This window comes from Camelus dromedarius, chromosome 6 (genome assembly GCF_036321535.1).
Source record: "Camelus dromedarius isolate mCamDro1 chromosome 6, mCamDro1.pat, whole genome shotgun sequence".
Taxonomy (NCBI): Eukaryota; Metazoa; Chordata; class Mammalia; order Artiodactyla; family Camelidae; genus Camelus; species Camelus dromedarius.
In genome coordinates, this window is record NC_087441.1 from 8,536,616 (window position 1) to 8,552,190 (window position 15,575).

At 39.7% G+C, this 15,575-nt stretch overlaps 1 protein-coding gene across 1 annotated transcript in view; it reads right to left on the minus strand.

Moving 5' to 3' along the window:
* The window catches only part of SNX9 (sorting nexin 9), a 95,215-nt gene that overhangs the window by 8,777 nt on the left and 70,863 nt on the right, over positions 1-15,575 (minus strand). The window contains exons 10-13 of the mRNA XM_031456611.2: positions 11,033-11,163; positions 7,867-7,970; positions 6,530-6,633; positions 3,654-3,731 (exon numbers count right to left, since the gene is read on the minus strand). Coding sequence (XP_031312471.2) covers positions 3,654-3,731; positions 6,530-6,633; positions 7,867-7,970; positions 11,033-11,163 — 417 coding nt within the window. The remainder of the gene's footprint in view (positions 1-3,653; positions 3,732-6,529; positions 6,634-7,866; positions 7,971-11,032; positions 11,164-15,575) is intronic.

Sequence of the window (15,575 nt, forward strand, 5' to 3'; positions counted from 1 at the left end):
AAGGCAACAGAGATTAACTTTTTAAAAAAGTATCACTGCAACTCTGGATTTAAATGTATCTGATATACTTCATAGCATGGCAACTGCTACTTTCACTAATGCTCAAATTTTCTCTTCACTGGCCAGCAGAAGGCTCTTCATGTCGGCACCTGAGTTCTCTGGCTGGGCGCTCTGGTTCATCTCAGTGGAACATAATGTCTAGAAACTGCCAGGTGGGCAGTGTGAGGGGTGCTTCTTGCTACTGGCTTGGATAATTGTTTCTAGCCTTTTCAGTGAACAGAGCAAGGCAAACTGTATTTTTTTAGAAAGAGAAAAAAGCATAATGAACTCAACTTGATATTTTCAATTCAAATTTAGGATTTTAGTGCTTTTCTTAATATATTTTAAGACTTCTGATTTTTATGCTTATCCCTCTTATTTAAAAAAAACCTTGGTTCCTAATAACAGTAGCATAATTACTTATTTGCTTTACTCTACAATATGTGAAACAGTTTTAGAATTACAATACCAACATTGCACGTTGCTAACTATATGGTTACTGAAAACAACTTTAAAAATTTTTAAGTTCTTCTGACGTTAAGGCATCTGCTCCTAGCGACAGTCAAAATACTGTTGATTTGAAGTAATTCCTCTCTGTGTGGTTATGCCTTCATCTTGATCTCAGTCATTTGTTTTATTTTGCTTTTGCTTTCTAGAGATACTTGTTTTACACTGTGATTTAACTGGTTTTCAAATAATTACATTATTTGAAATAAATAATAATTACAAATAAAAACATTCACATGGTTCTAAAGTCAAATCTATAAATCAAGATATTATCAGAAGACTAGTTTCTATATCTGCTCCTATCCTTCCCTACAGGTAAATATTTGAATATATTTATCGATTATATTTCCACAGTAATCTGTAAGAATAAGGAAAGCATCTTGGATTTGTGCAGGGGCCATGCTAATCATAATCGTCTCGGTAGTGTTGGAGCGTTGGTGTATGTGCTATCAGAGGGAGCATGGCAAGTCATATTTAATAAAGCTGAATATCCTTAGGAATTGAAATCATCTGCAGTATTGCAAGACTGAAGAGCACAGCGCTGCCCAAGATATCAGCATGTCTGAGCGAGGGAAGACGTGGAGACACAGCGCTCAGTGCGGCTGACCTTCATTTCCTTGAAATGGGAGAAGCTAGTTGATGGGGGTCTTGAATGGTTCTTTTTTTTTTTTAAAAAATCTTATTTATTTTTTGGGGGGTTACTTAGGTTTATTTATTTATTTTAATGGAGGTACTGGGGATTGAACCCAGGACCTCATGCATGCTATGCGTGTGCTCTACCACTGAGCTATAGCCTCCCCTTGAATGTTTCTTAAAAACAAGATCTTTAGTAAGATGAATGATATTCAACACAAAACATGTGTTAGACTGAGTCCTTTTAATCCCTGAAAAGGTGCTATTTGCAATATGAATATTTGATAATGTATTGACTAATCATTATATGCACAGAAAATACTGGGGAAGCATTAGGTGGCAATTTGCTTCTCTGAGGCGTGGTTCTGAGGGGGTTAAATGGACGGGCAGTTTGCAGATGGCACAGCATCTTAAGGGCCATCTCCTACTGCCACCTTCCATCCAGGATGCCTGTTACACTGCAGGGCTTCATCCCCACTGCCTGCATCACTTTCTGTTCCTCCTTTCTCCACATCATTACCTTTCCTTTCCTCTATGTTGCTTTAGGCTAAACGTTTATAGACGATGAAACTCTGGGGAGAACCTGACCATTTTGAAGGTAAGTGGATTCTACCAAAATTTAAAGAATGAGTAATATATGAGAAGATTTATTTACAGTATAAAGTCATCAAAGAACTTCTTTAGGATTCATTTCCCAGATTACCAAGTGTCTTCTCTTCCCCCCCTTTCCAAGATGTGTGGTTCAACTACCTGTAGCCTCCATTAAGAATGCTGTATTTAGGAACTAGTGTGTAATACCTTTGTCTCATTGACCAGAAGAACAAGTGGATTGCTATTTAAAAATTCTATGATCTAGCTCTGAATGCTTCCTAGGTTTTATATATGACTTCAGGTGACAAGAGACCTCAAATCTGGGTACATGTATTATAATCTAGGGACAAACTCTGAATTACTGGAAGGACCATTGTTAGGCTTAAACACCTAATCTTGGAGAGGTTCCATGTCTGGTTAGGATGTGGATGACTGCAAGAGACTGTCACTCTCACCAAAATAAGAAAACACCAAATCAACTAAAAAGTCATACTTGTCCTTAAAGTCATGAGGCACTGCAGGGAAGAAGACATCCAAGTGAACTAAATCCAGAGAGGGGTGAGCCCTGCACCCAAGATAAGCTGCTGAGTTTTGGGGCGCTGGGTGGGTGGACAAGGGAGCCTCCCACAGACAGAGGAACTTTGCTGGGACAAGGGGGACCCCACTAAGCACCTCCTGGACACACTGCTGTGAGGAACCGGAACCTGGGGGAGCCGAATGCAGAGCTGGTTCCCCACTTGTGGACTAAAGGGTGATGGTGGGAAGTGAGGGCGGGGCTGGAGAACAGGGGCCTCAGGTGAGGTTTAGGGGAAGGCGTGGATTCAGAGGAGTTCTGACTTGTAAGGACATAACTGGAACCGACTAGGTGTTTTTCCAGCATCTCCAGAACACAAGCTCATCCTGTCAAGTACCACAGAACCACACAGATGAAAGGGCTCCCAGACACAGCCCAGTACCGAAGCGATGGCTGTGGTTCCCATCTTGGTTGGCTCCTCCAGCAACCACTTATCTTTCCAGGCCTTGGTCCCTCACCTCAAAAATGAGGGGGCCAAACTAATGAATCCTCAAAGCTCCTGCCCAGACCAAACGTTCTGATTCTAGGACACAATTCAGCCTGGCCAACAAGAAATACTCATATATGGGAGCCCCAAATCTATTTTGGTAAGAGACTAATTTCTTGTTCCTGAAAACACTCATTGACACATTGACATCCAAAGACCTACCTTCCCTGGGTACCAGGATAAACACCACGGGGAAAGTGCCAACTCTATCATTTCTGTAAGTGACAGGACACCCTCGAATAGATGCCACTCACCTGACAAATACTTTTACTTCCTGCTGTTCCATAGGCCACATTAAGAAAATAGAACCCAAAATACGAAAGAAAACAGCTAACTTGTTCTTACAAGTGTTGTCAATGTATATGCACATGAACTCAAAATACCACAAGAAAGATATACAATATGGGATAAACTGAGAACAATTATCAGTCATGCAGAGATGTAAGGCAACAGGAGCTTGTTACTCATGACCTTGATAAGATCTGGCTTTGACAGTCGGACTTGACATCAGAGTTTGGCAGAGAGATGAAAGCGAGGTCAGAGTGTCACATACCACAGCCGCTTGTTTTACTAAATCACAAGAGCCATATCTGAGCACAACAAAGGCAAAGAAGTTGGCAAGAAAATACAGATTATAATAACCCTCCACTTTTCTCAAAAGTAGTAAGGTGAGGCTGCAGAAGTCCTGAGTGGAGCAGTGGAACCAGTTTAATTATCACTGATAAGGATACTTAACCACAGTGACTGTTTGTAAGAGCCTGGGGAGGCCTGTTGGTTTGGATTAGACACTGGAGGCCCAGGAATAAATAAATAAAGATATACCTTGATAACCACTAGAACTGAAGACTGTTGCTAAACTCTGCAAGGCCTTTCCTATCTTCTGATATTCCTTGGGTAATGCTGGAAGAGAAAAAGGAATAAATTATTAACTAGTCGGCTAAGCAAAATGAAACGATTCAACTATTTTCTAAAACTGATTACTTTTATAATAAAAAAATTTAAAGTGGTTCAAAATAGTCTATATTATTTAATAAAATAGTGATGCAAAATTATTGTTTTTAAAAACTGACTGTTTCAATTATTTAAAAAAATTTTAACTAATCAGTTGTTTAGTTAATGGTGATGCTGTTACCATGAAGACTACTATAACCACCTCCCACATTCGCATTCACTGAATGGAATTAGAGGGTCACATAGCTAATAAATGGTATATTTGGCACTTATGATTCCTAATACTTTGCTTTTCCCAGTCTGCTATGTATGAATGAATGATTATTTGTAAAACAAAATCAAAAGCAAAGAGGTGTGGAGAAAAACATGACAGTGGGACCTCACAGGACCAGGGATGAGGGATTTTAGCTTTCTCATCTATAAAAATAAGATTAATTAAATCACCTCTAAGGCTCTTTCTAGTGCTAAAATTCTGGGCTTCCAGGATCGCTCTGGAGAACTTCCTATAGAAGTCTCTGGATCTTAGGCTACTATCTTTGCATCTGTATATAATCCCCTTAAACACATCTGTTGTCTTTCCAAAGAAACCATTATTTATTTGCATCTGATGATAGTGCAGTATTAAAAAAGAAAAATGATTCAAATGTTTCTTAAAAAAAATTGAGGCCAGAGAAATTTGACATGTAGTCTGTAAGCTGCAGTAATCAGGAAACACAAATTCAAACTATATTAGCTTACTTAATTTTAATAAATTGTTTACCCTTTTGTAAGTCAGTTTTTGCCTCTATACCAGGGGTTAAAAACACCTGCCGTGTGCTTCACCACGCGGAGTGTGTGCTAGATGTATCACTTCACAGATTAGGAATTTAAAAAAATTCTTTTATGGGAGAAAAGAAATTATGCCTGAATCAAATTCTAAAGAAAGCATTTCAACCTCCTTTCCTGGCAAAAGAGAGCAGCCTAAAGCTATTATTATTTCATAAATTTGGCTTATGAATTATACAGGACATGGAGTTAACCAGATGTTTACACATGAGGGATTTAATGCTTTAAAAGAAACCAAAATCTCAGATTTTTATGATATCCTTGGACTTTACTGTAAGATTTGCATTCATTTAAAATTTTCTTAAAAAAAAAGGAAACAGATGAGTTTACAGTTAAAATTAATTTTAAAAATTAAATTACTTCATTTATTTCTTAGAGAAGTGTCACTCCCTTTTTTGCCTATGTGTTATTCTCTGTGTCCAAAGGCTTGAAACAGATTTTGCCTTCTGATGCTGCATGTATGTATGTTATTTTTTCAGACTCAGTTCTATTTTTGGTATTTCTTTGCCATGGAAAAGGAGCAACTATCACTACTCCTGGTGTCTTCCCCTCAAGCATGAACAGCTGGTACACTACAAATAGTTCTGTTGATATAAAACATCATGTGAATGGTGGAGGGCCATTCAGTGTAAGGCCTGCCTTCTTCCCACAAATGGCCAGATAGTAATTATTTTAGGCTTTGTCAGGTGGCAGGTGTCTGCTGAAAGTACTCAACTCAGCCACTGTTAACTAACATGACAGTAGCCAAGACAATACATAAATAAGAGGGCATGGCTGTGTTCTGATAAAACTTTATTTACAAAAACAAGCAGCAGGCCAGAGCTGGCTCTAGACTGTAGTCTGCCACTCCTGACGTAAGGCCATGACCTTAGGTCTGGATTCAGCAGATCTGAGCGTTACTGTTACCCTCACTGTGCTATTTCTATAGTTCATCCATAAGTCACTTCACTCACAAGTCTTGTTCACTAAAATTATTTTTTGATGTCAAATTCTGATTTCTTCCATTTATTTAGAAGAAAAAAACCAACTTTAAAAAATTCTTTACAGAAACAGATAATTAAGCTCTTTCCTATGCTGAGTACCAAAGTATTGATATAATTTAAAAGTGGATATGTATTATTTTTTATAATTCAAAGTAGAAGCCATTTTTTTTTTAATGGCTGAATGCAACCAGTGTGCTCTTAGGGCTTATGAGTGGAAGGCCAGACAGTTCTTAGTGACAGACTAGACCTCTTTTTCCAGAGATTAACACAGGTGACCCAGGGCTGGAGCTCAGTTTTCTCTTTGGGACTCGGAAGGCTGTGCTGGCAGGAAGGGCAGGGTAAACGCAGGTGACAAAGGCTGGGTCCCCTCGGGCAGAGTGACTGACTGCGGGCGGGCCAGCCTCCGTCGTGTCCTGAGCCTTAGCGAGTGACAGGGCAGCTGGACATCTGACTGTTCTTCTCTCCTGGGTCATGTGACAACCGAGCAGCATGGGTTTGAGGACACAGGGAATCAGTTCAGCAGAATGACGGCCTGCACTACAAGGAAGGGAGGGGGACACGGAAGAGCAGGCAGAAGGCAAGGGTGACAGCGCCACCTCCTCCTCAGCAGTGCGCCAGGTCCGGCCCCTGTTCCGTGCTTTCCACCACTGCCTATGCTGGTTTTTCCTCCTAATGAGAGCTCCAGTCAAGTATACAACATCCTACCAAATGATGACTATTAAAATGTAAAATTAAAAGTAAAAAATATTTAGTGCACATGGTGTTTTTTATGAGCGTTCCTGAATTGGCTCTGTTAGAGCCAATTTTCTATTGTTTAACGAGGGTTGAGAAGGGAGGTTCATCAAAGGCCGTGGGGAAGACATCCCTTGGGTTCACCACGTGCACTTCTGTTTGAGGTGGCGGGGTCCCCCATGGCGGGCGGCTGAGGCCGGCACTCACGTCCGGTGCACCGCTTCCAGTGCTCCTGCCCCACCGTCAGCAGCTCCTTCACGCCGTCATCCATGGCTTTGGTGAATTTACTAACAGCATCACACTTCTGTTCTCTGTGGGGCAAAAACACAAGAAGGCGTGTCCTTGACTTCATTATCACATGTCCAAACAGTGTGAGGTGCGAGAGGAGAGAAACCCACATGGGCAGGGGAGCTCACACCCGACATAACCACAGGCACCTGATTCTTCCACTGTAACGGCTGCCCTTTAGCTGAATCAGTCCTAAAACAGACTTGATTCAGGTTTTTAAAGAACTACTTCAAAACCTGCGGTTTGTGTTTTAACTCTGCTTCCTTTCCCCTCAACTCTATGTGAATTTTAAGTAAGATTATTGTAAAGTAAATAAAATCTTCATTTCTTGAATATCTTACTTATTGACATCTGATCACTGGAGGTACCACTGAATCTATAAACATGTAGTATGAGTTGCTAGTGGTCATTGTTCATTCATTCCAGCAAGTACTTTAATGAATCAGAGAAAATAACCCAGATACACAGCACGTGATACTGAACGTATCAGCTCCTTAAGGACTGAAAAGTTCTCATCAACCTGAAAAGATCATCACAATATACTTTAAAATAAAAAAAAGAGAATGCACTGTGTGAGGTCGTTTTTGTTTAAATAATCAATTATTCCTTTAGATACATATGTATACGAGGGTTGGAAGACCACAGACCTAGATCGGTATATTAGCATTGATTTTTCTCTCTGGGTCGTTGGAAGACTGTCTATATTTTTGGTAATACACAAGCAATGAAGATTTTATGCTAAGGAAAAAAGCTTCTTAAAATTAACCACCCCTCTTTCTTATTGGTCTTTATGTAGAAAAGGAACTCCTCCAGATTTTCAACCAAGCCTACATTGAAAAGAAGATCGCATGATTAATAACAACAGATTAAAAAAACACAGATAAGGCAGGTTTGGGATTGCTTCCTTCAAGGCAACGTTCAAAGAGATTTCTGCCCTGTAGACTATTCTGTGGGTGTTAGCTGGCCCTGTGCCACCATTTCATCATACTTTACTAGAAATAACCACTAACCACTATGTCAACTTTGAAATCACTGACTTCAAGGTAGAAAGGAAGCAGACTTCAACTGCAGTTATGGTTAGAAAGACAGTGCGTCGTGTACATAAGATGCTTTCCCCATCATCTGACTACAAACCCCACTCATTTTACACACTCTGGTCTGACAACGTGAATTCCAGCTGCGGTCGTACTGGGTAGGATCTGCAAGCAAAGGAGGCGAACACAGTGTGAGAAGGATAGTCTGGCCGTGTCTCTTACACTTCTAGCAGGTCCAGGTCTGGTGCCTCTGGTTCCATGGTGGAAAATATCATAACTCCCACCAGCTCATCTTTCTCGGCCTTCCTCTTCCCAGTCTTCCATTCCTGTAAACAGGAACATTACGTCAAAGTGGAGCAGAGTCAAACCGGTCTTTCACAATCCCCTGACAGAACTGGCTCACTGATCATCTTTATCTTCCTAATTTTGGGGAAGCAGCTCCTATACTATCTCCACACACAGAGAAGTGCCCCAAACAAAAACACACAGTGCAATGAATTCTCACAGAGTGAATTCCTGTGTTAACTACCACCAAGGCCAAGAAAGAGAAAAGGGCCAGCATTCCGAAGCCCCCTCCCCAATCACTACCCCCTCCCTCCCTGACAAAGGTGACCATTATCTTCTCTTTCATGGTTATCATTTCTTCAAGTTAGAGTTTTACCACCTGAGTCCCTACACCATGGTTTTGCTGGTTTTTTGAACCAGCTAAGAACCCTACACTACATATCCTTTTGTGCCTGGCTTCTTTTGTTCAACTGAGGCTGAAGAGCTACATTCACACTGTTGTGATTGCTGTAGTCCACTCGTTTCACTGCTGTACTATATATTCCATCATATGACTATTCCCCAACTTAATTACCCCTTCAACTACTGACAGCAAACCCAGCCTTGGCCACCTGACAAATAAAGCTGCCATGCACATGTCTCCTGGTGCACGTGTGCATGCGTTTCTGTAGGTGTATATTCAGGCGGGGAAGGTTGTTCAAATAGATAATGTCAAACTGTTCCAAACTGGTCTCACCAATTTTCACACCCACCAGCAGTGTGTGAGCGTCCCAGAAACTCATCTCACCAAGAAGACACTAGTAGTCAGTCTTTCTAATTTTAGCCATTCTGGTAAGTGGTACTGGTATTCACTGTGGTTTTAATTTGCATTTCTTATTACTAATGAGATTAAGTACTTGTCTATACATCTACTGATGACTCAGCTATTTTCTTTTGTGAAGTACATTACCACATCTCCTGTTTTGCTACTGGTTTACATTTCTTATCTATTTGTATGAGTTTTCCCATATTCTAAACTGCAGCCCTTGGTTTGGTTATATATCTTCGTATCTTTGACTTGTTTTTCCTTTTTTAATGGCTTCTTCTGATAAACAGAATTTCTTCATTTTAATGTCACCTAACTTGTCAGTCTCTTCCCGTCTGGTTAGTTGGTTTTGTGTCTTATTTCAGAAATCCTGCCCGACTCTAGGGGTATGAAGACTTTCTCCTCTGTGACCTAGAGGCTTTATCGTGTTGTCTTTCACATTCAGACTTGTGAACCATCAGAATTTTTTTTTAACTTAATACAGTGGAAATTTTCAAACATACAAAAGTAGAAAGAAAAGTGCTTTAATAAAGCCCTCTAGACCAGCTTCAACAATGGTCAGCTTTTTACCAGTCTTTTTTTTTATCTCTTCTCCTCCATCCTACTTTCTTTCTTGCATAATTACTTCAATGGAAATCTCAGATATAGTATCACTTCACCTGTGAATAGTTCATCATGTATCTTTAACAGATAAGGCCATGTCTTAAAAACATAACCACAGTATCAGTATCAAACCTAACAAAATCAACAGACCGTTGTGAGGGAATGACCAAATTTCATTTTTCCAAGCGATGTATCCAACTGACGGAGCATCATTTACTGAAAAGCCTGTCCTTCCCCCACTTACTCAGGACTGTCTTTGCCATAAATCAAGTGTTCATTCTACTCTGTTCCACTGATCTGCTTTCAAAATTGTTTTAGCTTTATGATGAGTCTTAATATCCAATAAAGTCCTCTTCCAATTTTATTCTTTTTTGAGAGAAACCTGGCAACTCTTCGAGCTCTAATTTTCTACTTATGACATCTTTCCAGTTCTTCAATCCATGAAACACAGTATTAGAACACTTATTTAGGTCTTCTTTTATTTCTCTCAACAATGTTTCATAGTGTTTTTATATAGATCTTTTTTATACATTTTCCTGTAGATTCTTTGGGATTTTCTACATCTATTCATCTATATGAGTTACTATTGCCCAGAGAATCACAATTTTTAGTAACTTTCTAGCTTTATACTGTCATTTAGCAGGTGAGGAAATTGTGGCCCAAAGAAATTAAATGTTTTGGGGTCATGGTCACAGGTAGTTAGAAGCAGAGACAACACTAAAACCAAGCACCCCAACCCCAAGTTCCTTCTTTTTTTCTTACATCAAAAACATTAAAAAAGAAAAAAGATATAGATTTATTATTTTTAATAATAATATTCTGCATAAAATACAATGCTTAGAAGTGCTTTCTAAATTGAATCCTTGACAAATCAATCAAATAAACCCTTGTTAAAGTCCTGTGGTGGTGACCGGTAAGGCACGAATTTGGAGGGGGTTCCAGGTAATTTTTATAGCTACAAAACATTTTCACATGTGTCATCCACCAGGAAATGCAAAAAGGCTACCAATGTTTGAGCGGAATGATCTCTAACCTATAAATTACACCAGGTGCGGACAAATGACTGCACACAATGGAAGGTCAAAGTGACACACTATCTCCAAAGCAGACAGTAACAGTGAGATGACAACAGTCAACTTCTTTTCGATTTAAAAAAACAGCAGACGACCACTGGCAGAAGACTGCCCATGGGGGCGGGCAGAGGCAGACCAGTATTTACTTTGGACGCACAACAACAGTTCTGGAAAAGCAACCTGGCTGTGAGAAAGCTGGTTCAACTGTGAATCTACTTTTCCCTTCATGATGCTCCACACTGTAAGGTCAAAATGTAATCATAAGAAATCATTCACACTATTTCCCTACTTTCACGCGGATAATGTCCTGCGTAGTTTGGGGTTATTCTGTTTTTAAAAGCATCTAGGGGAAATTGCACATGCTATCACCCTCTTCACCCCTGCCCACACTGGGCCAGTCCACCGGGCCCTGGCTCATGGGAAACCATTCTGGCAGTATCTCTCTCACATGCTAAGACTAATTTCCTGTGGTTGGGATTTAGGTTTCTGTCCCCTCACTGCCTGTGGAGGAAGTGAGAAATAACCAACAAAGCAACATGATTTAACTCCTTTCAGACATAAAATTGGTGTGAATGTGACAGTTCTCACTATCCCCTAAGATTATCACAATAAAACGTCCTACCTTTTCATCCCTGAAATTCAGAAACTGCTGGAAAACCTCACTCTCTGAGATGACTGGATGGCGACACATCCTGGTCATCCAGGCCTGAAGTCTCTCCATGCGCATTTTGATAAATTCTTCTTCAAAGCGACCTGCAAGGGACATGCCGAGAGCGATGTGCAACTTTGTCGAAGATGAATTACTGTTACCATAACTGAAAAGCTGTTTATACAGCCACTGGCTACTTGGTGGAGAGCTACTTAGTAAAAGGCAGACCACGGTCACTTTTCACTAACCTAGAAACAAGCAGCACAGTGAATGCTCAAAGACCCACGGGAAAGATACTCAACAAATTTGAAAGCAGATTTTATCTCAATATGAAAACCTTTTTCTTTTTTATAAACTAACATGCCAGTCCCTGTGTGGCCATATGAAGTCCGATAGGCAAGAAAAGAGTGATAAAATGGAAATCAATAAGTAATGCTTACAAAGTACATGATATTTCTATATTTATAAAAATGTGTCTAAATGCAATATAATCTCAAATATACAAATTTAAATTTAGTATTTACGAAAAATAACTGAGAATGTAGTTTTTTTCTGTTTTGATTTTTAAACTACGTAAATGGAAAAGAGAAAAAGCAATTTTTCCATGAGTGCAGTAATGAAAGCTGCTATCCCAGAACTTACAACCATCCTAAAACAGAGCTTAATGAGTGATATTTCTATTTTAAAAGTAGAAAATTAGCTCAACAAACCTGATGATACCAAACATCAAGTGAACATCGAGAAGTTTTATAAGCCTAACGAACAAAATCACTATCAGTTAAAAGGCTTCTGAAGATGGAAATTTTGGCTACAGCCAAGTGCGACAAACACTTAGCTCATCCTAGCCCCCAAAAGCAACTATAAAGCTGGACAAACCCCACCAAAATATAAGTGCTCTGGAAATCAACCGAAGGCAGACAGCCGTGAGAAGTGTTCACGCTCGCAAAACTGCTGAACTTCTGGCAAGAAGTGTAAACCTGTGGTGCTCCGGCCTGGGTCCGCTCCCATCTCCCTCTGCTGCCTCTGCACCTCTCCACCCACACTTGGTGGAAGTGGTTCTGCCAGGGCGGAGTAGGCTGTGAAGACTGGCGGCTTCAGCTTCCCTGGTGAGGTGCACTCAATCTGGAGCAGTGGGAGATGCCCTGACGTGGTGCTGGTGGCAGTGACAACCCAGAGGCTGGTGAACAGGGAGGGCCAACAGCTAACTAGGTAAGGCTGCACGGCTGAGACAAGCATGATCCTGGTGGAGGCTGTGTGCAGAAACAGCGGAGATTAGCTGGGGTCCAAGACAGCCACACCCTCCCTTGGCCAACTCTGAGGCTGCACACACATGCAAGGGAGACACAAAAGGACCTACAAGAAAGTAAAAGGGTGGCTGATCTGAAATAATCTGAGCTTTGAATGTGCTCCCTACCCACACACAGATTCGTCAGCAAAGGACAGAAGCCTTACTGGCTTAAGGTAGGCTTACCATCAATCTACAGACATGAGGTGAACCCTAGGAAGCCAAACTTAAAAGAAATAACAAAAATAACTGACTTAGGGCAAACAGATTTCAGAGACTTAGCCTAGGCAAGTTATTTACCAAGCAACCAACCAAACGTAAAGCAGAAACAACAATGACCTTCAGAGAAGAGAAAAATAGAACTCAGAGCTGTTAAAATATATTCTCTAGAATGTCCAATTTTCAACAAAAATTAAGAAATATGCTTGGAAACAGCAAAGTATGGCTTATACTGAGAAAACAAGAAGCAGTCAATAGAAACTGTCTCTGTGTCCCCAGATGCTGAAAAAAGACAAAACTAAGTGGCAAACAAAGTAGCTTCTATAAATATGTTTGAAGAACGAAGGGAAGCCATGTTTTAAAAATTAAAGAAAACTAGGACAAGGAATCAACAAGCAGAGATTCTCAAGAGGGAGACAGAATTTTTTAAAAAATTATCAAATGGAAATTTTGGAATTGAAAATAACTGAAATTAAAAATTCACTGTAGGGGCTCAAGAGCAGATTCAAGACGACAAAAGAATCAGTGAATCGGAAGATAGATCAATAGAAGTTATCAAATCTGAGAAACAGAAAAAACTGACGTGAAATGAACAGAGCCTCACAAAACATCAAGCTCACCAACATACTTGTAAAGGGAGCCCCCAAAGGAGAAGCGAGAAAGAAGAAAAAAATATTTGAAGACATCATGGGGGAAAGTTTCCCAAATTTGACGGAAAACTTTCATCTACACTTTCAGGAAGCTCAGCAAACCTCAGTAGGATAAACATAAAGATATTCACAATAAGATACAACAGAATCAAACCACTGAAAGAAAAAACAAAAAGAAAATTCGGAAAGCAGCGAATGAAAAAGACTCATCATGGGGAGGACTTATGGCAGGGACCAGCAGGCTTGTTCCGTCGTGTGTCAGATAGTAAATATTTTAGAGGCTTTGCAGCCACTCTGCTCCGCACTGTAGTGCAAAAACACCTGCGGACAAGGCGGAAACCAAGGAGTAGGCCTGTGCTCCAGTAAGACGTTGTTTAGGACCGAAATTTGAATTGAAATAATTTTCATATCTCACCAAACCTGCCTTTAATTTTCCCAACTACTAAAAAAAAAATTAAAAAATAAAAACATTCTTTAAAAAAAAGACTCATCATGCATGGTGGGGTGTGCATGTATGTGATCACAGAACAGATGCACAAAAAGCATCTGAGAGAATTCAGCATCCATTCATGAAGAAAACTACCAGCAAACTAGGGATAAAAGGGAAGTCCCTTAACTTGATAAACAGGCATCTACAAAAACCTTACAGCTAACGTTATATTTAATGGTGAAAGGCAATGGTTTATTCCTAAGACTGGGGACAAGGCAGAGATGTCTGCTCTCACCGTTTCTATTCAACATTATACTGGAAGTCCTAATCAGCTCAATAAGGCAGGAATAGAAACAGAAGGCACAAAGACTGGAAAGGATGAAATACACTGTCTTTGTTTCGAGACTGTCTACATTAAAAAAAATCCCAAAGAATTCACAAAAGAACCTCTGGAGCTAGTGAGTTTTAGCAAAGCTGCAGATACACGGTCAATACACAAATATCAACTGTATCTCCAGAGGCGACAAACACCTGGAAAACAAATTAAAAAAACAAAGAGTGCCATTTACAATAGAACCCTCCCCATGAAATTCTTACATATTAATCTATGAAACTACGTACAGAATCTGTGTGCTGAAAACTACAAAACCCTGTATGGAAAGCAAACATGATACACTCAAGGTCTTGGATTAGAAGACATTTCATTCTCCCAAAACTGATCTAAAGAATCAATGAAATTCCAATAAAAATCCCAGCATGATTATTTATAGCTATCTGACTATAAAGTCATGCTGACTCTTAAATTTACGTAGAAAGGCAAAAAGACAAAGAATAGCCAAAAGCAATTTTGAAAGAGAACCAAGTTGGAGGAGTTACAGTACCTGATTTGAAGACTTACTGTGCTATAAAGCTACATTAATCATGGTAGTACGATATTGGCAAAAGGGATGGACTCAGAAATCAAAGGAACAGAACAGAGTCCAGAAATAAACCCACAAAAATATGTTCAACTGATTTTTGGACAAAAGTGCAAAGGAAATTCAACAGAGAAAGGACACTCTCTTCAACATACAGTGAAAGAACCACTAGATGCCCAGATGTATAATATAAACCTCTACCACCTTAGCACATCTCACATCTTTTACAAACCTTTACTCAAAATGTATCGTAGACCTAAACGTAAAACCTAAAACTATGAAACTTTTAGAGGAAAATATCAGTGTAAACTTGTGTTAGACAAAGAGGTCCTAGTCATGACACCTAAAGCACAGACCAGAGAAGCAACAACTGACACCCTGGACTTCATTAAAATTAAAAGGTGTTGTTATGCAAAAGACGCTGTTAAGAGAAAGACTGGTCACACCTCGAATAAACTATTCGCAAATCACATTATTTGACAGAGGACATGTTTCCAGAATATATAAAGAATCCTGTCTCAAAATTCAGTAATAAGAAAACAATCTAATAAAAAATGGGCAAAAGACCTGAACAGACACTTCACGAAAGAAAATATATGGAAGGGAAATAAGCACATGAAAAGACGCTCAGCACCACTAGTCATTAGGGAAACACAAATTAAAACCATGAGGAGACACCACTACACAGACAATTAGACTTGTTAAAATAAAGAAAAAACGACACAATCAGAAGTGTATGTAAGGATGTGGAGACCCCGACACTCCCATCCACTGTTAGTAGGGATTCCAAAATTGTACAGCCGCTCTGGAAAACAAGCTGGCAATTTCTTAAACGTAAAATATATACCTACCATATGACCCAATCATTCCAGTCCTAGGTATTTACCCAAGAGAAATGAAAACGTATTTGTACAAAAACTTGTATGCAGCTTTATCTATAAATGTCAAGAACCGGAAACCCAAACATCCTTCAGTGAGTGGGTGGATAAACAGACTATGGTATATGCAATACAGT